The 26351-nt window shown below is 32.9% G+C and overlaps 2 protein-coding genes across 4 annotated transcripts; one reads left to right on the top strand and one right to left on the bottom strand.

Moving 5' to 3' along the window:
* Window positions 1-2204: 2204 nt before the first annotated feature.
* Window positions 2205-8441, bottom strand: LOC142518213 (protein EI24 homolog). Of its 3 annotated transcripts, none has more exons than XM_075620939.1 (11): window positions 8197-8441; window positions 8015-8080; window positions 7578-7722; window positions 6738-6790; window positions 5190-5324; window positions 5005-5068; window positions 4842-4927; window positions 4669-4751; window positions 4383-4459; window positions 3165-3280; window positions 2205-2573 (listed from the first exon to the last, which is right to left on the bottom strand). In XM_075620939.1, the coding sequence occupies exons 1-11, from the start codon at window positions 8292-8294 to the stop codon at window positions 2513-2515; spliced, it is 984 nt and encodes a 327-aa protein (XP_075477054.1). In that variant the 5' UTR covers window positions 8295-8441; the 3' UTR covers window positions 2205-2512. The 3 variants fall into 3 exon arrangements, with proteins under 3 accessions (XP_075477054.1, XP_075477055.1, XP_075477056.1); XM_075620940.1 differs by having other exon boundaries at window positions 4863-4927; XM_075620941.1 differs by having other exon boundaries at window positions 2534-3280.
* Window positions 8442-13164: 4723 nt separating this feature from the next.
* On the top strand, window positions 13165-19261 carry LOC142518351 (ATP phosphoribosyltransferase 2, chloroplastic-like). The gene is made up of 11 exons (XM_075621107.1): window positions 13165-13519; window positions 13637-13696; window positions 14260-14373; window positions 15474-15539; window positions 15640-15747; window positions 15846-15929; window positions 17606-17707; window positions 17812-17925; window positions 18000-18080; window positions 18205-18324; window positions 18873-19261. Exons 1-11 carry the CDS (start codon window positions 13283-13285, stop codon window positions 18966-18968), a joined length of 1182 nt encoding a protein of 393 aa, XP_075477222.1. The 5' UTR covers window positions 13165-13282; the 3' UTR covers window positions 18969-19261.
* The last annotated feature ends 7090 nt before the right edge of the window (window positions 19262-26351 follow it).

The raw sequence follows: 26351 nt of genomic DNA, 5'->3' as shown, positions 1-26351 counted from the left end.
TAATTAGTCTGAACTCTGATATCATATTAAACTTATGAATATGGACTTAAACAACCTCATCTCAATATGAAATTAATCCCAAGTTCATAATAACAGTTTGAAGTGAAAATTGACAATTGCTTCGGAAATTCACCCGTTTCGGATTGAGCCAGTCCGATGACGATTTTAGGAGAGATACACATAAAAAATTTTATTCCTGCAAGACACAGAAGCGCTCCAGGAACGTAGGCTCGGGAGAATACGTTCGTTTATGGATCCCGCAAAGTTTAGTTTAAAGCATTGTAGACGGTCGGACAAAGTCGCCTTTCATTCTCTAGCACAACTAGTATCTTTGTTTTGTGGGAAATCTATTACCACCAATCGTACAATGACATCTATCAAAAAAAATTCAAAAGTACAAGAAAATAATATTAGTTCAAATGCACATGAAAATGAAACTATAAATTCTCGTACCAAAAAAGGTTGTCTCATTCGCCACATCTAATGCAGTTGATAGTGCAGGAAAAGACTTGAATTCATACATCAAATTGGGAAATGTATCTTCGAAAATTTCATAGACATTAATGTTTGCAATAAAAATAATTTTGTATTTGTACTTTGTGGTCTTGAACATCATTTCATTTTCTGCAACTACCATATTTTTTATGGCAAAAACATGCCCTTCCCTGAGAATTGGTTTCAACATTTGCATCACCTCATCTTTTTCAATGCTAGCATGTATGCGTGACCCTGTCATATATGAAAAACTTTCATAATAGCTAAATACAGAATAATTTAAATTGATGTCGAATAGGGAAATAAATATTCTTACTTCTCGATCATGAAAGATATATTCTAAACTATATATGTCTTTTTGAAATACAGGTATTTCTTAGCGTCGAACCAATCTAAGTTTAAGGCACCATAGTGTCTTCGTAGGGTTCACCTCAGAGATGGAGCTGAACAAGGGATAATTTGATATTTGAGAATCGTGAGATTGATTTTGACATAATATGTAAAAATGACTAATATTTGATAAAATATTTATACGCGTTTTTTCTTTATTTTAGGCTCTTCAAATAAGGCCGCCCAAAAGACTGAAATTAAGAATTCTGTCATAATTATTTGATTTATTATTGCAAAAAGATTTTTTGTCAGACCTAATCTATTTAACAATGGGAAAGACAAATTATTTACTCTGAATCATAAGGGCTTGAGTCAGTAGTTTGAACCGAAATAAATTAAAATATATTACTTGTATTTCTTTTTTAACTAATCAATTTGGTGGGATATTTCTATATTTAACGGAAACTGTGATTTTATTTATAGATAGTTTTGTTATTTCTTCTTCAATGTTTTTTTGTTAATAGCGAGGAATTTTCTTGGTAGTTGATTAATCTTGTATCGATGAACAATCTTTTATTGATAAAAGTGAAATGAAATTAAAAGTCAAAAGAGAAAAATTAATTTTATGATTAATATAATATTTTAAAATATTCGATCTTTTTCTCTGTAATTTTTTTTATAAAATTTTATTATACTACATATCGATGTATACGTACGATTGCAATAATCTAAATATGTCCCGGTAAATAAAAGGTTTTTCATAAAAAAGAAATACACTTTAATTGTAATTATTACGTAAATCGACCATTTATTGATAATTAAATAACACAAAACCTACACTAATATTTATGGTTTTTTTATTTAAAAAACCCTATTATATTTATAGTATTTTGCAAGCTGTGGAAAAAATAAATGTACAAAAATTCTCAAAAACTTATTCAAATTAAATTTGATACCAAAAATTCAATCAATAAATGAAACATCAAATATTGAAAATTGAAACTAAAGTGCAACATAATTTTGACGTCATCAAAATTTCTACGACAAAAAATTTGTTCACACTTTATTATGTGAATAAAAAATTTATACAAGTGAAATAACAACATAAATTGAGGTGTAAATAATATAAGTATTTCACGAGAAATTAGTAAAATAACATTATCAACTATTTATTTAATAAAGAGACAAAAACTTGTATAAGACGATCTCACGGGTCGTATTTTGTGAGACGATCTCACGGATCATATTTTGTAAGACGAATCTCTTGTTTGGGTCATCCATGAAAAATATTACTTTTTATCGTGAATATCGGTAGGATTGACCCGTCTCACAAATAAAAATTCGTGAGACCGTCTCACGAGAGACCTACTCTAATAAAAAAACTTATTTATCAAAAAATAAAATACCCTAGACATTTTCATTGTATATAACGATATTTCTCTCTAAATAAGAAATTTGAATTCCCCCAAAGAATACACAAGACCAGTTCTTATTTTTATGTACATAAAATATATATGATACAAATGGAGGAGGATCTGCTTTCATCGCCAATGATCTCTGGGGCATTTCAATCAGCAAGAAACAGCAGAACTTCATCAAGAATCCTGAACCTTAATGGCAACCTTCAACAAGAAGCAAATGAGACGAGCCATGTGGATAAGTCAAACGCAACTGATGACTGGAGTGTTTACTGATCGTGCACTTCCTGCGGGCAATGCTTGATGGGGAAGAGAGACAACACTTTCAACCTATAGTACAGAGCATCAAGGGTTGAAAACATTTTCAGGTACCAAACACAGCTTAATATTTGAAACAAGCCAGAAACTCATGGAGGAATCAGAAATTGTAGGTTGAGCAGAGAAGATGGTGATACTGTTAAATGTTTTGCAATGGCTGCACCAGAAGATTGAGATCCTCTCTCCTCTTGGACTTATGACATAATATGCTCAACACTCGCTTTCAAAAGATCGTATCCACGCATTTTAAGGAAGTTCACACGTATCAGGACAAAGGCTACCAGGAAGCTAGTAAGAACAACTGCCTACCGTAGACAAATCAAATTTCCAAATTTAATCCATATGTTTCAAATGATAATACTTTTGCCCCTCTTGACAGAAAAAAATTAAACCAATCAGCCCCCTTGTATAAATTCCTTATAGCAACAAGATTGTTTCCAACATGATTTACCATGTCAAATGTCATTTCACTTTCCAATGAATTTGTATACGATCGCTTGCAGTTTCCATAACATACAATTTCTCGCAACTTCTAATACTAATAAACCGAATAAAAAGCAAGTTCTAATGTGAGAAACAGATAGAGTGAAGAGCATAACTTACGACAAGTAATTAGCAGAAACAAATATCGGAACCCTTCCCAATCCTGCACCTTTCCATTTCTTTCTTTGAGAAGCAATGACTTTGTCTGCTTCCGAGCCTGTGGCAGTCAAAACAAACTAGACAAAGGGTACAGAATTACTACCACTGTCAACAGATAAAAGGTATCATAACACCAAGTAATATAACATCATGCGACCAAAATACCAGAGACTGCTGGCATATAAAACAAGACATTTTTCTTTATGTTCAATCCAAGATAAATCTTCATTAAAAGTTCATTACTCAGCTCATCCTCATCATGTACCTCGGAGAATGAACAGTGAAACTGCAGTAGCTCTACAATTTATACTAGAGCAATACCACACCAGATTGGAGGTCATCATGATTGAGCAAGACAGAATATTATCTGAAATTAATGAACTCAAATTGAGCTCAAACATACTTAAATTTATTTCCAATTGGAATTTAAACCAATTGATTGATAGCTCACGCGCATTTCCTAATAATATTTAAATATTAAAATTAAACGAGCTCACAAGCTTGAGTCTTTATTTGGGAACTTAAATATTAAAAAACCCGATAATTGAATTTGAAACAAACAAATCGAGCCCAGATTCTAATTTTAAGTTGAGCAGAATACAAGTAATAAAATATTTCATCTTTTGAGTTTCGAGCTATCTAATGAAATTTTAGCTTGTACTCAACTATGAAAAAGCAAGTGTTGTTTAACTCGATTCAATTTGTCTGCATTTCTACACCAGGCTGGTTGACCAAGAAAATACCAAACTGATCAGGAAAACTGCAGACAAAGCTGAGTAAAATTGAGAATCGACGAACTTCCAATCATTTATTCTCAATTGCCTAAGACTTTTCCTCGTTCGCATAAATTCACCAATCTCTGAACTAGGCCAGCGTAAAAGGCCATTCTACCAAAATACTGAAATACATAGAAGTTTAGTGACTAGAATAGAAATTGAAACATGGTGTGAAGAAATCTGTCACATTTTGTATATCGATGACATATTCAACAAGATAACCTCAATTCTTCTCAAGCATTCAGAATAGTTCAATTCCAAAAACAAATTTTTACGAATAATGCTAGATAGAAATAGTTTACTAACCAAGTGCATAAAAGTTTCACCAAAACAGGAGGGTGCATAAAAAATGTATTGGTAAGAAACACATGCAAGATACAAACAACGAGGAATCGGCACTTACTAATGGATAGAGTGTCGCCATAACCCCATAGCTCACAAGGGGAGAGAGAAAGAATACTGCCAGGACACACGGGCTTCCTGAATATTCAGTCCCAGTATTTTATAAATAAAATATCAACATAGCTATGAAATATTTTGTATTTCTAATCACCTATTCTTGCTTATGGTTAAAGTAGATCAAATAATAAATACCAAGTTGATCAAATAGGATAAACGAGTCCAAAAGGTCCGGTGAACCATATAAAATTGTAAAAACTGAAGGCTTATGTTACCAAAAGATTATTTACCAAAACCGGCAAAAAATGGCCAGTTGGATTCGAAGAAGTCCAGCCGTTTGTCCAAACTCAAACCAGAATAATTCCATTTATACCTAAAAAAAGAGTATGTTGGTGAACAAATTTCAGCCTATAGAGAATCAAATACTATAAAAGAAAATATAGCATGGAACATGACCACTCACTCAAAACAATAATACGCATACATCCAAGAAAGGAGCAGAAAATTAAGGGCCTTTCCAATGTATGGGACGAATCCAGTAACATATACCTTCAAATATAAGATTATAATTATCAATTCCAGTTGAAATCGAATTAACAGAAGATGATATGAAAATTTTACTTTACTTGTAGGAAGAAGAAACTCAACAGCAGTATTGAATAGATCTGTTCGGCTATCCCAATCATTAAGCTAGGACAAAAGATCACATCAGTTGAAGAATGGACAAGTATATTTATATCCTGAAGATATCATAGAAGTTTTATTGACAAATGTAATTTTTCGAGGGTTAAAACAAAAAAATTGAACATACCCCTCTATGTCAGTTGCTGTATCACTGTTAGTTTTGGTCAAGGAATCACGTGCGTCCTTCTGGACGGATGACCTAGAACCAGAAGTTTGGTACTTCTCAATGGCAAAAAAACCATACTTCGCAATGTCATTGTACCTGGATCACAACATAACAGGAACTAATGAACAAACTACCAAGCACTGTTTAGATATATGAGCTAAATACCATTTAATTAAAGAAAATAGCGTCTAGACGAACATATGATGGTTTTTGGCATCTTGGTCGCCTGCCTCGTTCATGGACATATAATCACTTAACGCTTTTAGTAAAATATTTAGTAAAGAAACCATAAAATATCCGTAAGATCTCAGCAATCTATTTCAGGTTGTATTTTAAAATACTAAAAAATATATTATTATTGTCATAAAGTATTCTAATAAAGGTTTTTCCAATCCGTTTGAATATGTGTATGCTCTCATCAAGATGATAACCGGCAGCTCCCAAAGAATACATAACTCTTTTGGTGACAATAACATGGAGTGTGTTAAATTATCCAGCTGTGTCTTCCATAGCAGGGACGTGGTACTGATTGCCTCGTCTCAAAAGGAAAGTTCTGAAATTTTATGAACGCTTTCTCAAAATAATCAGGTTTAGACCCCACCAAAATCTATTGAGTTGCCACTCCACACCCAGTTTCGCTCGCATCGCCCTCGGTCTAAACTCCTAATTCTTTGGTTAGCCCCTAGTCCTAAGGAGTTGCGAAATTCATTAGGCCTGTGATCCCGGTTTCAGCTAAGATACTATCGGTTAACGCCCTTGAAAAGCTTCACAGTGTGCAGTGTGTGATCGTGAAGGAGAGGAAACCATTATACCTTGTTGAAGTTCTAAGTCTCGCAAAACTATGAGCAAACTGGTTTTCTAATAATAGCAAGTCTCTCCTTTATTTGAATACCACCTATGAACTAGTTTCAACAAAATACATGATTAGAGAGTTGACGTTAAGTCCTGTTTCAAGCTATATATCATTAAGATATCCCAACACGGAAAGCAGCACAAAAAATAGGATGTGGTGGAGGCAAAAAGTTTCCCTAAAGCAAGTAACAAGGATTCATTCAATAATATATAAAATAAAAAGTCAGGATATCGAAATGGACAAGTGAAGAAAAATATGGGTTGTTGACTACTTTCCATGACATTCTAATGCAGTCCATGATTATAGGGCAGGGTAATCTAAGTATTAATTGGCACAACACCAGCCATAAGCCAGAAATGATGAATTAGGTCATACACTTGACCCGACCTTCCACAAATACTTTTTAAGAAATTTCGAGATTATTTTCCCAATATTTTTCAATAGTTTTTGCAAGTAAACAACTATAGTGGAAAGAGAACTTGATGTCATAGAATATGTCATCTTCGGTTATAAACAGTAACATTGCTACACAATTTGATGGTTGCCAACTGCTAGTGTGTCAGCAGGGAATATGCGTGTGATATTTGATCATGACAAATAGACAAAGAAAGAACAAAGAGAAGGTAAATAAACAAGATCATGAAATAAATAAATACCAGATGGTGCTAAGAATAAAGCTGAATATGTACATCGGATAGAACCAAAATACCTGCAAAAATTGCCACATCAACTCAAAATAATAAATATATATATATATATATATATAGATATAGAGAGAGAGAGAGCATATCAGGCATGCTCTTCTTGCACAAGAAAGAGAGGATAGATGGAGAAATATATTCTCATGGGAAAATTTGGAAAATATAAATGTTTCTTCCTTAGTCTGTCATTAAAACAAATGAACATATATTTGATAAACTACTAAAAAATCAACCCAGCTGAAAATAAGATCTCACGATGTATCAGTTATATTGTAGATTGAAGACTGAAATTAGTTACACCCACACAAATTGTAAAGCAAACAACAGAAGAGAGATTTGCTCTAAACGATCTCTTAGCATGACTTTATCATGTGTTGAGACACATTAATTATATCCTAGTCTTAGATATACAAATGTCGAAGAATATCGGTTTATAAACTAAGCTCATTTCCAATCTATTATCTTTTGGAGCTTAGCTGTTAATATCAAACGTTCAAGATGCAGACATTGCAAAATTTTACTCATTATCTAGTCATAAACAACACACGGTACATTTTCTTTGTCAGATGAACCATGCACAAGAAAAAATAATTATAACAAGAAGAAAACTAAAAAATTCGGGAGCTTTTAAGGCCTTGATGTATTCTGCTCAGAGATCCAATGGCTTTAAAATATCAGAAGACAATGAAAATCACATGAAACGTGAAAAATAACAGGCGAATATAACAACTTTTCCCCAACGACACTTAAAATAGACAATGTATCAACTGATATGAAGTGAAATGCAGCACTCACATAGAAGAGTTGGATCAGTCCAAATCGTAAGTAGGAATAGAATCCAAAAATACCCCAACATGGTTCTTCCAAGTAAATGTGCGGGTATCCATCAGGCAATAACCATCCAATAGTTGGAATGACAACTGATCTTAAAACCAATATACTGCAATATTTTAAAATTCACAAATCAGCAAAATGAGGGTCACTCAAAATGGTTAAGAGAGATTCAAGAAACATCAAGAGGGGCACACTTGTTTTCAAAGCAATGATGGCCAGAAATAGGGCTAGTATGAAGTGCTTCGGTCTCTCAAGTGAAACAAATCAAACTATACTGTAAATTTTATCCACAAGTTTCACAATCCACACCCAGCACATACAAAATCAACCCTCTAGAATTCCAGGATCCCACTGGCAAAAACTAAAAAACACAAAAACTATGGGGAGCGTGAAGATACCTTCCCAAGAAAATAAAACCATTCAAGAGGAAACACTGCCCGGTCCGGATGGCAAGTTCTTTAGACCTTCAAAATCAAAAGCCCAACAAACAAAAAGATGAACAAAAGCGTCAAACATTGTTGATATATATACTTTTGGTTGCAGCCAAACTGTGGACAAAATTGGGTATTTTCCTCGGAACCTGAGACAGTAGATGATGACACGATGAAGACAGCAAGCTTCCCTGAAACCCTCCAGCCACAGTGATGAAACCTGCTTTAACTTTGGCGTGTTGCCCATCAAATTTCTTATTCTCGCATCCGTGTAAAAAAGGAATATATTATTTGCCTTCAAGATTCAAGAGCCTTTCGGGCTACCCAGCTCAGTTTTTGTAGCTGGTTGACTTGATTGTGTGATCTTTTGCGTCAAAGCTTCAATCTTTGTCGATTACTAACAATACAGAGTTCTTATATGTTACTACTATCAACTCATAAAATTCTATTTTTTGTTTCTTTAATTCATGTTTTCTATGCTAAAATTTTATGTGGGGACTTACAAGATCATTTAAAAATTTTAAAAGTTTAGATAAATATGAAAATTTATTTACAGATTTTAAAATTTTGATAAGATAGGATGGTTATAGAAGAACTACAAATTTATTAAAATTAATTTTTATGATTCTCTTTGGGGACTAATTGAACCAATATGCTTTTGAAAAGTGTAATCTAACCTGCATAAAAATCTGTAAGGTAGTTCTACCAATAAATAATAATCTATAAGGCAGTGTTTTCAAACGTTTATAAAAGTGATTATAGATTTTTTATTTATCAAGTTTTATAAATTTGTAAAGAAAAAATGTATAATCATTTTTTTAGCTATTTTTAAACACTACTTAAAAATATTAATATGCTAATTACATCATTTAAAAAAAAATCAAATACATTTCCCTTCTATGTGATAAAACGTCACACGCATTTATTTCATCTGTTAGAGAGTTTTGTGTATGATTTTAAAGAACAAAATGTTTAAAATGATATTAATTTTAGGGTAAATTAGGAAAAAAAATTATCAATTCAAGTTTCAATTTAACATTTACTTATTGTGACCTAAAATTTTAGTTTAAACTCTTCAATTTTGACAAAGTGATCAGAAATATCTTTGATGTTATTGGGCCAGAAGTGGTCATTATATTTAACCGATGAAAAAAAATATCAATCTGATTAAAACAGTCTCAGAAAAAAAATTAAACTGATGATAACTATAGAAATTATTGTTCTAGAAGATCTTCAAGATCTTGCAAAGTTTTTTGTGATTCTCAAAGTTGCAGATCTGAAGATGAATACAACATGGGGCAAACATCCCTCATAACTTGTTCATCTTCCCATCAATCACCAAGGAAAAGTGTGGGATCTCATTATAAAGTTACAAGAGGACTTCAAATATATTTCCAAGTAGGTGGAGAAAAAAACCCAGCGAGAACAAGATTAAGAAGAAATCAAATTTTCTTGCACCAAACAGCCCATGGAAAGTATGTTTTAGAACAAATACATCTTCTTGAGCTTATGTTTAACCTTGATGTACTGAATTTCAAAAGCATATGAGATTGTATAGATGACTGGACATCGGCTATGAGAATCACATCACACACTTTTGATCTCAACAAAGAAGAATTCATTAAAATTTTAGAAATGAATTTGACGGGATCAGTTAAAATTGATTGGGACATGACTTCGGTCGAAAACAAAAAGTCAGTCCTAGCCGGAGAATTTTTTGATGAGAAAGCTGAGAGAATGGCCACACTATTTCAAGCACAATTTATAGGAATAGACTAATTTAACAGTCAATACATAGAGAATAAAAAATATATACTCAAGCTCTGTATAGTGTTGAATTACATACCATTTGTTTGGTGAATGAATACATAAGTTATTCGGTAAATATAGATGAAATTCAAGGGTTGAATAAAATATAGCAATGCAACTTTTCTTCGACAAAATACCAAGTCTTTTGAGAGAAATGCTAATTAAAAAATATATCTCTGGTAATCCAAATACTTTGGCACGAAAGCCACTTTTCTCACAGAAAAATTGGCATAATGGTGTCATATTACAACATTACAAAAGAATTACAAACGCTTAAGATGTATTAATAAATTTACTCATTTATGTTGTAGAGAAAATGATATTCTAACAATCATTAGAAATAGCCACAAATGCAGAAAATGAAGAGATTTAGATCTCATCCTTATACCAGACGGGAAGAAGTGGAAGTAGTTTTTAGAAACCAAGAACATTATGGTCTAGACAAAAGTCGGATGTTACAAATCTAGGCAAAGAAGTGAAATATCAAGAAGTATGATTTTATCCCAAGCATCAAACTCATCTCGAAGCACGGGTCATGCACCAACAAAGAAAACTTTCAAAAAAGCTCAAATCCAAGTTAGTGAAAGTTTTAAAGATTGTAATTGCTAGACATGTGGAGCAAGATATCATATTTCGAGTAACTGTCCAGAAAATGGATAAAACACTTCGAACCAATTCCGGGTACTAAAGAAACTGGTTTATTACAAAGATCAAGTTCAAGTATACTAGTTTGAAATATTACTTCAGATGATAGTATATATGAAGAAGAAATCTTGAGTCTGGAAGAATATGATGAAACATAATCAGAATCTGACTGAAGACGTAGTGTTTCAACACGAAGCACGTGATGACTTGTCTGGTTTCTTTATCCAGTCAACAATATCTCATAACATGGTCCAAAATATAATGAGGGAAAATCTTAGCCTACAGAGATATCAAGGATTCTCTAGATGACAAGTAGAAAATTTCTTAAAAATTTTGGTCTAAGAAATAGAAAGCATCATATAATCTATAAAGTTTCAAGGAGGAAAATGGCAATCCAATGTAACTTACGAGAAACCGGATGGAGATACAATTAATTTCTTCTGAACAAATTAAGGAAAATTGCAAAAATTCAAGATAAAAGTAACATGAATCATGTCCTGGTTTCATATCGGATCAATCCAGATAAATTCACCTATTGACATTGCTATATGCGATAAGTGAATGAGTAATCTTCAACATTCAATACTGAGAACAATATCAGTGAATCTATACACAAGAAAAATTGTGGGATTAATTTACCCAATAATTTCTTACAACATGACTGATCAAACTTTCTGTCGTGTTTTAACATTATATCCAAAAATTTCAAAGAAAAGAGTATGATGAAAGATGATAATAAACCATATTATATTACCTATCAAATTTCACATGCTCTATCTAATATACATAACTCATAATTGTTTATTAGAAATGAGTTTATCGAAGTACCTAAAATATTTGGAAAAGTTGCTCATGTAATTTATCTAGAAAGATCGAGTTTCCTTTGATACAGGAAACAAATATTCATATCCAAGACAAACTGATTCCACAAAGGAATCAAAATATTAGACTGAAATCAATGAGACTATCTTTTCAAAGAGATAGAATAATAATCCACAGATGGGAAAAAACACAAGTATAGGAAGCCCAACAAGTACTAAAAACCTTTTATACAACAGGAAAATTTAGATGTTTGAAAGGCTAGAGAGAAGTCAAAATAACATTTGATATTACAAGACAAATAAATCAATTTCTTTATAATACTATATAATATTTGAAACGACCTAATATTGAAACTTACCAAGGAATGATCAATATTAGTGAATTAAAATTTTCATATCAAAGGAATCCTAGTAAAACAACCAGATCAATGGTTCTTGGGCTAGAGTTTCTCGAGAAACACAAACCTTGTAAACATCTAAAGAATGAAATGAAATTCATGGGAGATGATAGAATGTGAAAAATCAAATGAACACGAGCTTATTCTCGTTATACATCATCGTAGGGATGTTATATGCACAATATAAAGCATAATATTTTGCTGCTTATGTTGATTCCGGAGTAGGGATCTGTACAACAAAAAGATGAGTGTTATCAAAAGAATTGGAAGAAGAAGTTACCTCATATTGTTGGACGAGATTTCTCCAAGAGAATCTTAATTTTATATAAAGGGATTAAGATGACATAAATATTAATTAGAGGTGTTGGACAAACACCTTGGTACAAGGTGAAAACACCACTAATTTACTTTCATGATATTGAAGTGGACATTCTGTTACGAAATAATTTCTTGCAAATGATTAAATCATATAGACAAGAAAATGAGACTATAATATTAATATTCACAACACCATATAGTCACAAATTTATAGTCAAAAGACTAAGAGAGTCATTTGACAGAAAATTATCAATCCAATTTCGCAGCAAGCTGATAATGAAGGAAAACTTTCGAAATAAAAAATGAAGGATTCTAGACAGTTTGGAGAAACAATGTTTCAATTAAGAGCATATCTAAATTTCCAAACAGATGAGATAAAATTCCTTAAAATAGCTTTACACCAGGAGGATGTAGAGCTCGAATCAAAAGTGTCTAAAGAAGATGTCAAGAAAATGATAGGAAAAAAAACTATAATGGAGATCCATATGCATGGTAGGGAAGGAAACAAACTTCAAGTCAGTCTTAAAATTAAGAAAGTCAAGGAATATAAGTTCGTTAGATGTCAGCAAATCCAATGAACATAGTAGATCAAAAAGATATGTAGATTATTTTCAAAAAACATTTAAACATTGATTTAATCAAAACAGGAATATCAGCATATCACAGTTCAGGTTTTTTGATAAGAAACCATGATGAAATAAAAAAGAACAAACTCAAATTAGTAATTAATTATCAAAACAGCTGTGGGCTTATACCACAACTATCAACCACTCCTATTCACCATACAACGCGAGTACGTAAGCACTGAAATTTTTAGTGCATATGTGCACGCGCACGCAAAACTTAGAAAATTTTTGAACTAGTGTATATGTGCATGCGCACGCAAAACCTATTATATTTTTGCGTTCAAATATATGAACGTCGTTTTTTTTCTCTTGTCTAAATGACCGTTATAATTCAATTGTGCATCGATTTAAACAAGAAAAGTGGTGTTATATCACAATTTTAATGGCGCTTAGGATATATTTTCGCAAAAGAATTTTTTTTAAAGAATTATTGATATTTTTTTAATTAAAATATAAATAAATAAATAAAAACATTTTTAATGAATCATTGGGCTCCAAGTGTTGGAAGGTGTATATCCAACAGCATAAGCGGCGGCGCTTCATCCCTTTTACTTCGGCAGACGAATCCGCGTCTACTCTCTCTCTCTCGCTGTGCGGGCAGTACAAGAAATTCTAGAAATGTCGGCTCTTAGAACGATTTTTCTGCTACCGACGGCTTCAATTATACCTTTCTCGCAGCTCTCTTCTCCAGGTTACTGTTTTCCGGCTAAATTGGCCATTTCGTGCTGCTCAGCGACGTCTCCAGTTGCTGTGGTGAATGGAAATGTGGATAAGCAGTCTTATGAGAGAAATGAGGTTCGGCTTGGATTGCCGAGCAAAGGTCGAATGGCTACAGACACTCTTGATCTTCTCAAGGTAATTCTGGGTTGTTAATGAACTTAGTGATGATTGTTTGCGATTATATTTTTGAGGAATTTAGTTGGTCGACTGATTTTTTATTGTTTTGTTTTGTTTTTTGGGTTGGGACTGAAGGATTGTCAATTGTCAGTGAGGCAGGTGAATCCACGGCAGTATGTCGCTGAAGTGCCTCAGGTGCTTTTCTCTCTCTCTCTCTCTCTCTCTCTCTCGAGCGTGACATTTCTATAGAAAATTCTAGGTATTATCCGAAGTAAAATCCTTGTTGATTGCTGATATGAGATTAATCTGTTTGTGCCTTTTATTTTCCTCGTTGATGAGGTTTGCTTAAAATGATATTCAGTTATAATTGATACTTTTGAGTTCAAGTTTAGTGTGTTTTTTGTGAGTAAAAACGTGGATGTAGCTTAGTGATCTTGTAGTCAGTTATGGTAATTTTTGTTATGTTACATGAAGCAGTGTCAACAAGACGTAGTTGATTGATGTAGCTGAAACTCATTTGAAGTTAAAGCTTATGCAATTGTACGAAATGTTTTCAGTTAAGCCTGTTCTCCCAAAAGATTCACAGCTGGCGTTTTGCTGTGTACTGAACTCGAATATATTTCTGTGATGCCAAAGGGAAGTGGTGTATTGTCTTATATAGTTTTAACTCCTCTCGCGGTCATCAGCTGAAGAGCGTGTACTTGTTTATATGACTTCACTGTAGTTTATCTTATTTTAGCCTATTTGTGATATTGCAGATTACTAATTTGGAAGTTTGGTTTCAACGGCCTAAAGACATTGTGAGAAAATTAATATCTGGAGATTTGGACCTCGGAATTGTTGGATTGGACACTGTTAAAGAGTACGGGCAGGTAAGAGGGAGTCCATAGGGAGATTGTAGTCTAACATGATGAATTTTTGGAATACTGTGTATAATTAGCATAAAATAACTTCATACAGTTATAATTTTTTGTTGTTATTGTTAAAATCGGTCCATTTTCCACTTCTTGATGCTATTTATCTATGCAACAAAACCATCCACGCACGTGTTCCCTATGTTTTAAGTTACTTCTGTTTTTTTTTCCTATTTGACGTCATTTGTAGCTGTGCCAGAGGTGGTTATATTTGTTTCAGATGTTGTGGATTACTACTACTGTTGCTGCACGACAGCACAGAAAAATCCCTTCAGGATAGCCTGACAGGCTAGTCAGAACATGTCCTAACATCTTGCAAACGACTTACCGGAATTACTAGTTCATTGTTTGCTATATAAACCCATACTAGATACTTATGGTGCCCGACTCCTGGTCAAACACCTTGAATTGAATTTTGATTTCCCTGCTGCGGTGCTCTCTTCCACTATCTGTGACCTCTTCCGAATTGGGAGTAGCATGATGTAGGATCCATTTCATTTATAATTCCTCAAGGCTACTTGTTCCACAACTCTAAAATGTTATCCAGGAAAGGCCAGGTTATTATAAGAGTGTTGATTCCTCAACAGGGGCGCATATGCATAAAAATGGAGTTTTACTCATCTTCAAGGAACCGAAAGAGATGATGATTCGACACCATCGAAAGTAGTGTTTTATTATTACTAGTTGTGGCAATGCTCATTCATTATGCATAATGTTGCTGTGAATACATGAATTTTATTTTATTTTTATTATGTTTGCCTATAGATTTGTCGTAATGTAGTTTGGGCGTTGATATTCACGTTTCTCTCCAATTACTCAGGTTAAAGTTCGAAGCTTTTTTTACTTTTGGAGTAATCATTCTAGAATAAGGACTTGGATTATATGCAAGCACTAACTCTGATTTAATTGTGATACAAATAGTAAATTCCAGTATTTGGAAATATGTATTTTTTCTATTTATTATCGGTAATTGTTTGTACATAATGAATTGTGTATTCGGGCTGTTGACTTGTAGGGTTTTGTATAGGATCTTTGACATTTATATTTTTCTTTTGTAGGGGAGTGAAGACCTCATTCTTGTCCACGACACTCTGGAGTATGGAGATTGCCGTTTATCGCTAGCAGTGAGTCATTGTTTATTATTGTAATCGATCATCTGCAACTCCTTGTTTTTGAATTTTTGGATAGTGGGTGTAATGTGTATAGTGTTTCTCTCTTTGCTAGATTCCCAGGTATGGCATATTTGAGAATATAAATTCTTTGGAAGAACTAGCTCGAATGCCACAGTGGACACCTGAGAGACCTCTGAGAGTTGCTACTGGCTTCACATATGTATGTATTATTTAAAGAGTACAATTTATTATTGGTCCTGGTTTCCATTCTTAAAAATCTTTTCATGGTCAAAGTTTTATTTAAAATAATTTTTGCAGTTGGGTCATAGGTTTATGGGAGAAAATGGATTGAAGCATGTTACCTTTTCAACTGCTGATGGCGCTTTGGAGGCTGCTCCTGCAGTAAGAATGATATTCTTCCACAAATCATATGCTATGTCTTCCTTAAAAGAAAATGACTTTCATATTTTTTCTTCTGATTGACAACTTTTCTCCTCATTTTGAGTTGCGAGATCCTGATTTAAGGAACACCTTGTTTTCTGGAGCATGAACCCTTGGGGAAGGTTTAAGAAGCCATCAACAGAAGCATGAAACATAATTTTTTTAGAAGTTCATATCTAGAAATAATGCTCATTAGAGCAATCAGAGAAAATAGAGCTTCATATAATGTTTGAACTTTGATACAAAATGTCATCATGTTATGCGTTGGCTGAGTTGCACTGGTTTTCTACCTATTCATTTAGAGTGTATGGTATAGGACACTGCTAGCTGTCAATAGCCATCTTAATTGAGGGTTTATTTGTAAGACAATACATATAGCTGTGTAAAACTATTGGCATTGAACGTTTTAACTAAAAAATTCAAGCATGTGTTGCACGGATACGGATACTGGTATCGTATCGAATAAGATACAGATTCGATGATACTGCAAATTTTGAAAATATAAGATACGATACAGTTAGGATACGACAATTATTAAAATATATATAAATATTATATATATATATTTATTTATATAAATTTAATATTAAATATTGTAGAGATATATATATATATATGTACAATGTACAAGTTTAGAGGAGTGATTTAACTAAAAAAAACATTCAAATTTTTTTGCCGAAACGTATCCTAGCTGCGTCCATGGCGTATCCTAGCCGCGTCCATGACGTATCTGAATGGTCAAACCTACAAAAAGTCAACGATACAAATTTTGCGCTATCCGACATGCGTGTCGGCGTGTCGTATCTGTATCGTGTCGTATCCGTGTCCGATACTTCAGAGAAAAAAATTTAGAAGTATTCGCGCGACATAGATTCAAGCAGTTTTCATCTTAATAAAGTCTTGTAATGAGTGCAAACCAGAGGAGCCACTCTTTGCTTGCAATTTCCATCACAGATTTGCACCTTAAACCAGTTCTTGTCTTCAGCAAAGAACTAAAAGCTGTAGCAGTTTTATGCATATTGAGATATTATGGAGGAGTGCATCCTTTGACCACTTTGCTAATCCTATTTATGTCTTACGTATTATCTGCTTATCATTGGCATTTTCAGATGTTTCATCATGTTAACATTATTTCTCACCAAGAATTCCTGCAAATCTGAGAGCCTTGTTAATACCACTATGCCAATCCATCAGCAGAAAATTTAAGGTCGAGATGAGAACCTTGAGATTAGTGAGGTCGATGTAAAAAATTTCTTGGTAGAAGTAAGAGACAAATAAGTGGAAGTTTCTGTTGGGTGAAATGAGCTTCGAAATGCCCTAGGGAAGAAGATGCTGGGTCCTGTATATATATTGATTTTTTGAACTATTGACTACAGCCATAGAATTTACTCTATGAAAGTTAGCTCTCACCCACCGTGCACAGATTATGGAATAATATTAGCTCAGTTATCTCGAATAAACTTTTGTTCAAGTTCGCTGCTAAGTATATACAAGTTTTTCTGCTTGGATGGTTTTTTTAAGCTTTTAATTCATGCTTTGATGCTTTATCATATTACAGCCGTATCTTCTTGAATACTTGCTCACATGAAGCATTCACCTTTGCGAAAATTATCGCTGATTGTTTCCTATTCTTTCAGATGGGGATTGCTGATGCTATTGTGGACCTTGTGAGTAGTGGAACCACGTTAAGAGAGAATAATTTGAAAGAAATCGAAGGTGGAATTATTTTGGAAAGCCAGGTAATTACTCATCAAAAGATCAGGATCTGGTTTAGAAATGGTTATGCTAATTGATATACAGTTGTTGCTTCGGAATCTCTTTTGACCTTGGTTTGCTATTTCAGGCTGTTTTTGTTGCTAGCAAAAGGTCATTGATCCAACGGAAAGGTGTGCTTGATGTAACACATGAAATGATTGAAAGATTGGAGGCACATTTAAGGGCTGCTGGACAGTTCACGGTATGAATTGGTTGCTTTCTAAGTTCAACTATAATCTTCTTGTTATTTATGTTCCTTGACGGTTCTCATTGCAGGTAACTGCCAACATGAGGGGTAGAAATGCAGAAGAAGTGGCTGAGCGAGTTCTGAGCCACACCTCTCTAACTGGTTTGCAGGTCAGACCAACTTGTTATATTATGTGGTATTTAGTGATGTTGATAACTTCCGACGGGGCATCAATTGATAGTATTCTTTTTCTAGATCTAAAGCTTCTTTCTTTGTGTTTTACTTTGTATGCAGGGACCCACTATAAGCCCAGTTTTTTGCAAGCGTGACGGGAAGGTAGCAGTGGAATATTATGCTATAGTTATTTGTGTACCAAAGAAAGCTCTTTACAAGTCTGTTCAACAGCTTAGAGCGGTGAGAATTTACTCTTGCTGCTACATCTATGTGTGCTTGTTCATGCGTGAGGCCGTGGGTAACTTTTCTACTATGGTCTTGAGAAGAACATTTCTATAAGCTTTATTGTAACAAATATAGCTTGATTGGAATTGGATTGTCCCTATTGGCGAACTGCATCCCATCTTCAGTTGACAATAGTTCTAGCATCAAAACCTCTTTTTCCACGTTTATCTACACTTTTGAGTGTATTTCCATTTTAAACCGGGATCTTAAGGTTGTTTGTTCGTCCGTTTCATCTTCTTCATTTGACATCAATATCATATTGTCATGTTTATTTCTGCATTGTGGCTCCGGGGAAGATTTTTCTTTTGATCCTGTTCTTGAACTCATCTTATCCTGCAAAGATATGTTCTATATGTGCTGTTTGTGTGTTTTTACAGCCTCATCTCCACCTTTTCACTTGCTAGTTTGCGTTTGCTTGTGATTATCATTTGTTTGCCTCAAGTACAAGTTCTCTCTTTGGGAAATGGCGGAAGTATTTACATCTCATTTATCATCTGGTGCAGATTGGAGGCAGTGGGGTTCTCATTTCTCCTCTGACCTACATTTTTGACGAGGAAACTCCAAGATGGCACCAACTTCTTTCGAACTTGGGGCTTTAGAGCATCAGTGTATCCTGTGCCTTCTTTGTCGTCCTCAACTGTAACGGGAAGCCATATCATGAAAATTCCAAGTATTGACAAATTTCTTATCGTCTCTCGTTTCAGTTAATAACTCGTGTTCTGCAACATTTGGAGAAAATCAGTTCATCTCCACTTGCTTTAGGACTTCAGGGGGTTGGTGGCTGTACCATTAATTATGTAACATATTTGCGTCACTCGCATAGATTTTTGGTTGAGGAATGAATGTATGATATAAATGTGTTCTTTGTTGTATTAAAATTTCCGCTTTAATATTTATGCCCAGAATTACTAGGTAGATTTATTCTCGTGCGTTTGTAAACAAGAAATCAAACGTTCTACATTAATGGACATCATTGGTGTTCTTCATTGGGCTAGAGACTGAAAATAAAAAGAAAATATATTCATATTTTTGTAAATATTTATTATTTCTTAAACACTTGGAGATAAATATGTTTAGTTCTTTTATTTACGAGATTTTGCTTAGAAATTAAGCTAAAATATTCTGTATGAATTAGTAGACTTGGAACGACAGAGATATAGAAAAAAACATTAAAAACACAGACATATATAATCTTGTTCTTCTTGCCAAGGAATTTAATTTATGCCGTTATGTCTTCTTCTGCGTTGTCCACATGGTATCTGAGTCAGTTCTCAATACTGGCTTTGTAATTTCTGTCCAGGAGTCCGCTGTGGAGGTGGTGTGCGACACAATAATTTGAAACAATGGTTGGTGTGGCTATTTGATGATTGCCACGTCCGTCCAGTTGTGGTGTATAAGCCCAATTATATCACTTCTTGGGCTCAATATTGTCATATTCCTTAAGCCCAATTACGTGTCTGTGTTTAAGCCCATAAAAATTTGAGAATGGTTGGATCTTCAAGCGAACAGAGCAAGACAGCCTTTGAAGAAAGTGGAATCGTGAAACGTATGATTTCTACTGGGCTCGAAAACTCTCCAATTCAATTCACCATTCACAACTTGAAGGAGAAACTATTTGAAGTGGGCTCAGTCAATTAAATTAGAAATTGACAGCAAGGGGACCAGGGGAGATTGATCTATTTAATGGGAGAAGTTCAAGAACCAAAGAAAAGACATCCAAAACGGGTAAATTGGAAATAAATTTTTTTGCATGGCTCGTAAACTCCATGGAGCCATCAACTGGTAAGACTTATTTGTTTCTACCCACGGCAAAGGACGTTTGGGAGGTTGTGCAAGAAACCTACTCCGATCTGGAAAATCCATCAGAGATTTTTGAGTTGAAGACCAAACAATCCAGACAAGGTGAGAGATGAGTGATTGAATACTATTACAAAACACTATGGCAAGAGTTAGACCTCTGATATGAAGAATCATGGGAACGCAAACCTGACAGTATCAAATTCCATAAACGGATGGAGAATGACAAACTTTATGAGTTTTTGGCTGGGTTAGACCGTGAATTGGACGAAGTCAGAGGACATATCTTGGGCAGAAATCCTCTACCATAACTGAGTGAAGTACTCGCAAAAATACGTCAAGAAAAGGGAGGAAACTGATGTTGAATGAAAATGTGTCACCTACTATAGAGTCCTAGCATTGTTCAGCAAGAAAAAATTTCCCAACATTCAAATCTTGACAAGATAAAAAAGAACTTTGGTGATACTACTGTAACAAACCGTGGCATACTCGACAGAATTGTTGGGATTTGCATGGTAAGCCTCCAAACTAAAACCGAAGAATTTGAATCCTAAGGGACGTGGTGATTCAAAATCTTATCTGACGGGAAAAGAAGAACAGAATAATGCAGACATTTCCTCTGGGGCACCAACTTTCAGCAAGGAGCAATTAGATCAACTGTATAAATTGTTCCAATCCTTACACTTTTCACACCCCATTTCGTCGCCAGTATCATGTGCTCTGGCAACAATGTAATTATTTACAATCAACTGCTCTTAATGTGTCCACCTTTTTCTCTCAAGACTAGATCTCATCCAGACCACCTTTGACAGCCAGTTGTAAAAAATCTTAGAATATATGCAAAAAAGTGACACCAAAAAGGGGAATTAGAAAGCTATAAAAAGCGTGGAGCGGAAAAAACAGAAAGGGCTAAATTCGAAGAAGATAGGGTGTGGTCAGAAGAAGATAGAAAAAGAAGAGTGGTAGCAGTGGCGGTTCAAGTAGTAGAATATGAGGATTTTTGGCAATAAGTTTTCAATTTTACTCACCTGTGACATTGTCATTTCATTATCTCTATGAAATACAATTCCTCTTTCTGATCTTACATCTTTTTATGAATAATATTATATTTGTGCAGCTTGGTTTTGTCATCACAAAAGAGAAAATTTGTTAGAATATCTTTTTTATTAACCTTGGGTTTTGATGATTGAAAAAATACACAGTATCAAATGATTTCAGGATCCAGCCGCTCATTTTATTGTAATAAAGGTTTTTCAAACCGTTGGATTTCTTCAAGCCATTTTAGGATCCAACCGCCGGATTTTTTCAAGCCATTTCAATAATTCAAGCCGCTCGATCTAGAAATCAAACCATTGGACTTTATTGAATTACAGCTGCAAGACATTATTTAACAAGTAACTGGTCCAAACTACTGAATGGAGTGCACAAGTTCAAGCCATTGTTTTCCAGACGCAACGTTGATGATTCCTAAAAGTATGGTGCATTTCGAATCGTTTAGATAGAAACTCGATATATAAAGATTACGCATTTTCCTAACAACTTCCAAAATGACAAGAAGCCACTCTATTCAGACATTGTATGTCAACTTTGTCAAAATGCGTGAACTTGAAGTCAAGAAAACAGTAATGAGAATTTAATTATTTGTACGGAGTATGTCCATATTATCAGAAAACATTACAGATAATCGTTAAAAAGGGATTTTGACCGTTGAACCAATCTACTATAAATATGAAGTACATCCCAAAGAAAGAGACTACCGAAACTATTTCAAATCGCTGAAGCTTTCAAGAAAACAAAAATTAATACTTAAAGATTTTTTAGAACACTTACAATTTCTACTTTCTGCTTGTTCAACCCACTCATATTAGAATATATCAGATCTACAAGGATCAATTTGTGCTACCTCAACCAAGTCAAGTCATTACAAAGCTAACGTTGGGTCATCATTATTTATTGTGTTGTCTGGTGAACCTAGGGTTCTTAAACATCAAGTCCTTGTAAAGTAATCTCTAGGAGTTTCAATTTAGGTAGTGTGATAAGTCCTAACTGAAGTGGGCAGTTATAAGATGTTGTAAAACCAAAATCTTTTAGTGAAAATCTTCCTAAGTGGAAGAAGGGCGACACACGAATTTTATCTCCGAACATCCATAAAACTTTATATGTCTTTTACTTACACGATTTTACCTCTTTGCTTATTAATATCTTCAGATCTTTTCTTGTTAAATTGCCAACTTTTGTGTCTATCACTAGCCTAACCAGGCTGTTTCCGCACTTATTTTATAACAAGTGGTCCACTAAGTCTAGTCATTCAAGAACACATCTTAATAGCTTGAAAACTGTTAAAACATTTTAAAGATTTCCAAATAAATCTAAGTGTTTATTCACCCCCTTTATACATATTTCCGATCCTAATAAAATCTCATCAATTTTGCTCGATTATATCCTAAGGATTTTTCTGCATATGATCTTGTGTTACTTGATAAATAACTTGAGAATTATATAATTGATCGTAAAAATAGTGAATTTTCGGCAATTAATGAGATTTCATATCTTGCTACAAAAATGGTAGAAACAAAAAAGACATTGTGATCTATCCTTTTGGTTTATATTCTTGTTACTTTAGCATTGACTTTGTCAGTTGCTATAGCGAGTGTAGAGAGAGCATTTTCTGCGATCTATATCATAAAAAATCAAATGTGCAACTGCATGGAAGATGATTGACTTAATGTTTGTTTGGTTCCACACATTAGTAAAGATATTTTAAATGAAATTAACAATAAATCTATTATGCAACGATTTTAGATCCTGACTTCTCGTCGAGAACAATTGTAATTTTAGCATAAATGTTTTTGAGGTATATCTATTGTCATTGACTTTCCCCATTCTTGACTATATTCATGGCTTCACCCCTAGTTGTACGATGTATTGTGTTCGATGCCGTTGAAAATATATTTGTTTAAAAATTACATTAAGTTAGCACACAAAAAGAAAAAAAAAAACCTCACAATTGACTCGCCTCCAAGCTCCTAAGCATAGTTTAATTTTCGATTTTAATTTCAACCTGATCACAACAGTAAGAGAAAGAGAAAATATAGAAATTACTTCTAGTTCTAAAATCCATCCCAACTTCTTTATATTAACAATTGTTTGGATGTATAAAAAATGTGATTTGGAATTGAATATTTTATTTGGAAACATTGTTGCTTGAAAGCTTCATGAAGAGTCAGGTGATGCATCGTTAAAAACCTTGACAATAGAACTCACTGGGAAAAACTTGAGCTAAGAAAAAAGAGTATAGCGATATATATTTCTCCTTGTATGGTCTCTTGACGAAATGCCTCATTAAAACCTTATTAGGAAAAAGTACTCAATGTGACAAAAACCTAGTTAATGAAAAAAAGTATGACATTTCTTATTTCTTATTAACTGCTCGAGATCAATTGATGCTTATATATGATATTTCAGGAACGAAGATCTTTCGATCATTATCAAACAACAGATTTAACATATCCATGTAAAAATAGTTTCTTTTTTTTATGTATTATGACCCATGAACATATATTTATTGTGGAAAATATTGAATTCATAGCTCAAAAGAATTTCAAATTTTTCAAGTCTTTCATCTTATGTTTATATTTTAATTACTTTAACACTTTTAGTAAAATTTTCAGAAGTATAAGCTAATGTGAATAAATCACATGTGTCTGGATTATCTTAATCATCATAATTATTTTTGTCATTTAATTGAAAATATAATATTGGAGGTAGAATCTAATTCTATTTGATACTTCAAATCATTCATGGATTTTTCTGTGTTTATCATTGTTTAATCATCTCATCCATGACAAGTGAAAACATTTTCTCATAATCGACTTCGGGTCCTTTTGATAACTTTTTGGTCGAGGTTAGCCCATATTGTCATATCTACAAGTTGTAGTTTTATGTACTTATTATTTTTCATATTGACAAAAGATATATTGATTAAAATAATTATCAATATCGATATAAGTTTAATCTTATGGTTTTTAGAAAATAAATAACTTTTTGAAATCTCATTTCTTACCTATGTTTGTTATTATTCAGGAATAAAATTATTTTGATTTATCAATCTCTTTTACTGTACCATCTAAAATTACTTCTTCTGGAGTTTTTATACTTTAAGGGTACAAATTCTTTTGAATTTATTGGTCTACCACATTAGGTGTATTTTATATTTATTTGCAAGTAAAATACGATATGTTCTTGCGTGACATCAATTAATTTAATATGTTCCAGACACCTAAACCTCTTTTAAATTTTTACTATTATTTATGTCACGGTCTCTTCACGATGATCAACCTCCTTAATTTTGGCATATGAGTTATTCTATAAATTCATTTGAATAGAGTTATTGATATTTATATTTAAAAACCAATTAGGTATATTTATATGATTCATACAAGAAAACATAAATTTTTCAACTGGAACAATTATAAGAGCTAAATAATATATCTTATATGTTAACACATTATATCAAATAATGTGTTTTAAAACTAAATTTCGAACTTAGAATACACTTTATATTTCATATGAATGATCAAAAAAGAGAATATTCTCATTAATATACATTTAGCTTCCACGTTCCCCCTTCAATGTTGGAAAACATTTATTTGCTAAAATAACAATTGATGTTGCGTCATAAAAATCTCGATGCTAATGATTCAAGATACTTCAACATAAATTCCAAAATATTTTCAGTCTCCCTTAGATACTCAACATAATGCATCTGTTTTGTTTTTTTTTTTTGTTTTTTTTTTTTTTTGCAAAATCAATAATTTTAATAATAAACTTTGGCTAAAACCAATATCGTCGATAATTAGTTGACATAATGTCTACAATATTTGTTGTAGGCCACATATTGTATACCCAAAATATGACGCATTATTTTCAGAATTAACAATTTAATAGTTGATTGGAGGCATTTGATAATTAATCAATCAAATCATTTTAAATGATTGTATATTATGAAAATTATTATTCTCAGTAAATATCTTCGCAAACATCATGTTGCGAGTCGTTGACCCATATTTATAATTATCTTTTCATTTCAGAAAATATAGGGATTCAGTCCCAATTTGAACAACTGATAGTGATACCATATTTAATAATTTAATATATAAAAATTCTTAAAATCTTATAATCTTCTTGTTAATTGATTCAATAATCTTCTTATTGATATGTTCAAGTACTTTTATTTCCTTGATCAATATCTTTATGCACTATCAATACTTTTTTATATTAGATATAACTGGGATGAACAAATCAATCAATTGTGTCAATCTATAGAAGTATTTATATCAATAGATTTTTTATTTGATAAAAACTTCTGATTTTAATATCAAAATAGTTAATTCTATAACGTCCTTAAATTTTTGTTTACGATATCAATAAATTTCATATTTATAATGTAAGCAAACTTCAATATCAATAAACAATTGGTTTATTGTGACATATATTTTATCATATTGGCATGATACAATACCATTTTTAAGAAATCGTGTTTGTGTACCACCCAATTTTATTTCGATATATGTTGAACTAGTTGTTTCGATATTATTTGTCTACGAGACACCAAAAAACTTATATCCTTAACGTTAAATGTGTTATTTTTTCAAGAAAATGCATATTTACTCTAATGGAGCACTAGAGCTCTTATAAAACAATTTATTTGTAATAACATACTATATTGAATGAGTATTATCATTGGATTCAAAAATCCAAATATTAAGTTCTTGCCAATAACCACGTCTTATGAATAGAAACATTAAACTATCTTAAACACATCATTTTTTCATCTGCTATCAGTAATCTTCGGGATCTTTAATACATCTATTTTAAGTTACAACGAAAATATAATTTGGGTGATTATTAATTTTGTGGGGACCCGGACGCTAATTCATTCCTTAATCGTCTTTAGGAATAATTCAAACAATTATAATAAACAGGGTCTAAATTTTTTTTTTTTAAATACAAAGCGGAAACGTAATGTAATTCAATTCAGATTACATACTAAACATAAACATATAAATCTTGTATTATCTACAAGAATTCAACTAGGTTCAACTATATATCAGTGATAAATCCTAAGTTGCTTCGAAGCCCGGATTTCCACGCTATCTAGTCCAGCCTCGTTCTCTTCTTGACCC

The sequence above is a fragment of the Primulina tabacum genome, chromosome 11 (genome assembly GCF_025594145.1).
Source record: "Primulina tabacum isolate GXHZ01 chromosome 11, ASM2559414v2, whole genome shotgun sequence".
Taxonomy (NCBI): domain Eukaryota; kingdom Viridiplantae; phylum Streptophyta; class Magnoliopsida; order Lamiales; family Gesneriaceae; genus Primulina; species Primulina tabacum.
The sequence above is the reverse complement of the archived record's forward strand: the minus strand, read 5'-3'. Positions and strand labels throughout refer to the sequence as shown.

Excerpts from the sequence above, each read along its gene's own strand:
- LOC142518351 (XM_075621107.1), top strand. The coding sequence starts at position 13,283 with ATGTCGGCTCTTAGAACGATTTTTCTGCTACCGACGGCTTCAATTATA. Across the intron at positions 13,520-13,636 it reads ACACTCTTGATCTTCTCAAG|GATTGTCAATTGTCAGTGAG; the intron begins GTAATTCTGGGT and ends TTGGGACTGAAG. Across the intron at positions 17,926-17,999 it reads GGGCTGCTGGACAGTTCACG|GTAACTGCCAACATGAGGGG; the intron begins GTATGAATTGGT and ends TTCTCATTGCAG.
- LOC142518213 (XM_075620939.1), bottom strand. The coding sequence starts at position 8,294 with ATGGGCAACACGCCAAAGTTAAAGCAGGTTTCATCACTGTGGCTGGAG. Across the intron at positions 4,928-5,004 it reads TGAGTTTCTTCTTCCTACAA|GTATATGTTACTGGATTCGT; the intron begins GTAAAGTAAAAT and ends TTATATTTGAAG. Across the intron at positions 3,281-4,382 it reads TGGCGACACTCTATCCATTA|TTTGTTTTGACTGCCACAGG; the intron begins GTAAGTGCCGAT and ends CCCTTTGTCTAG.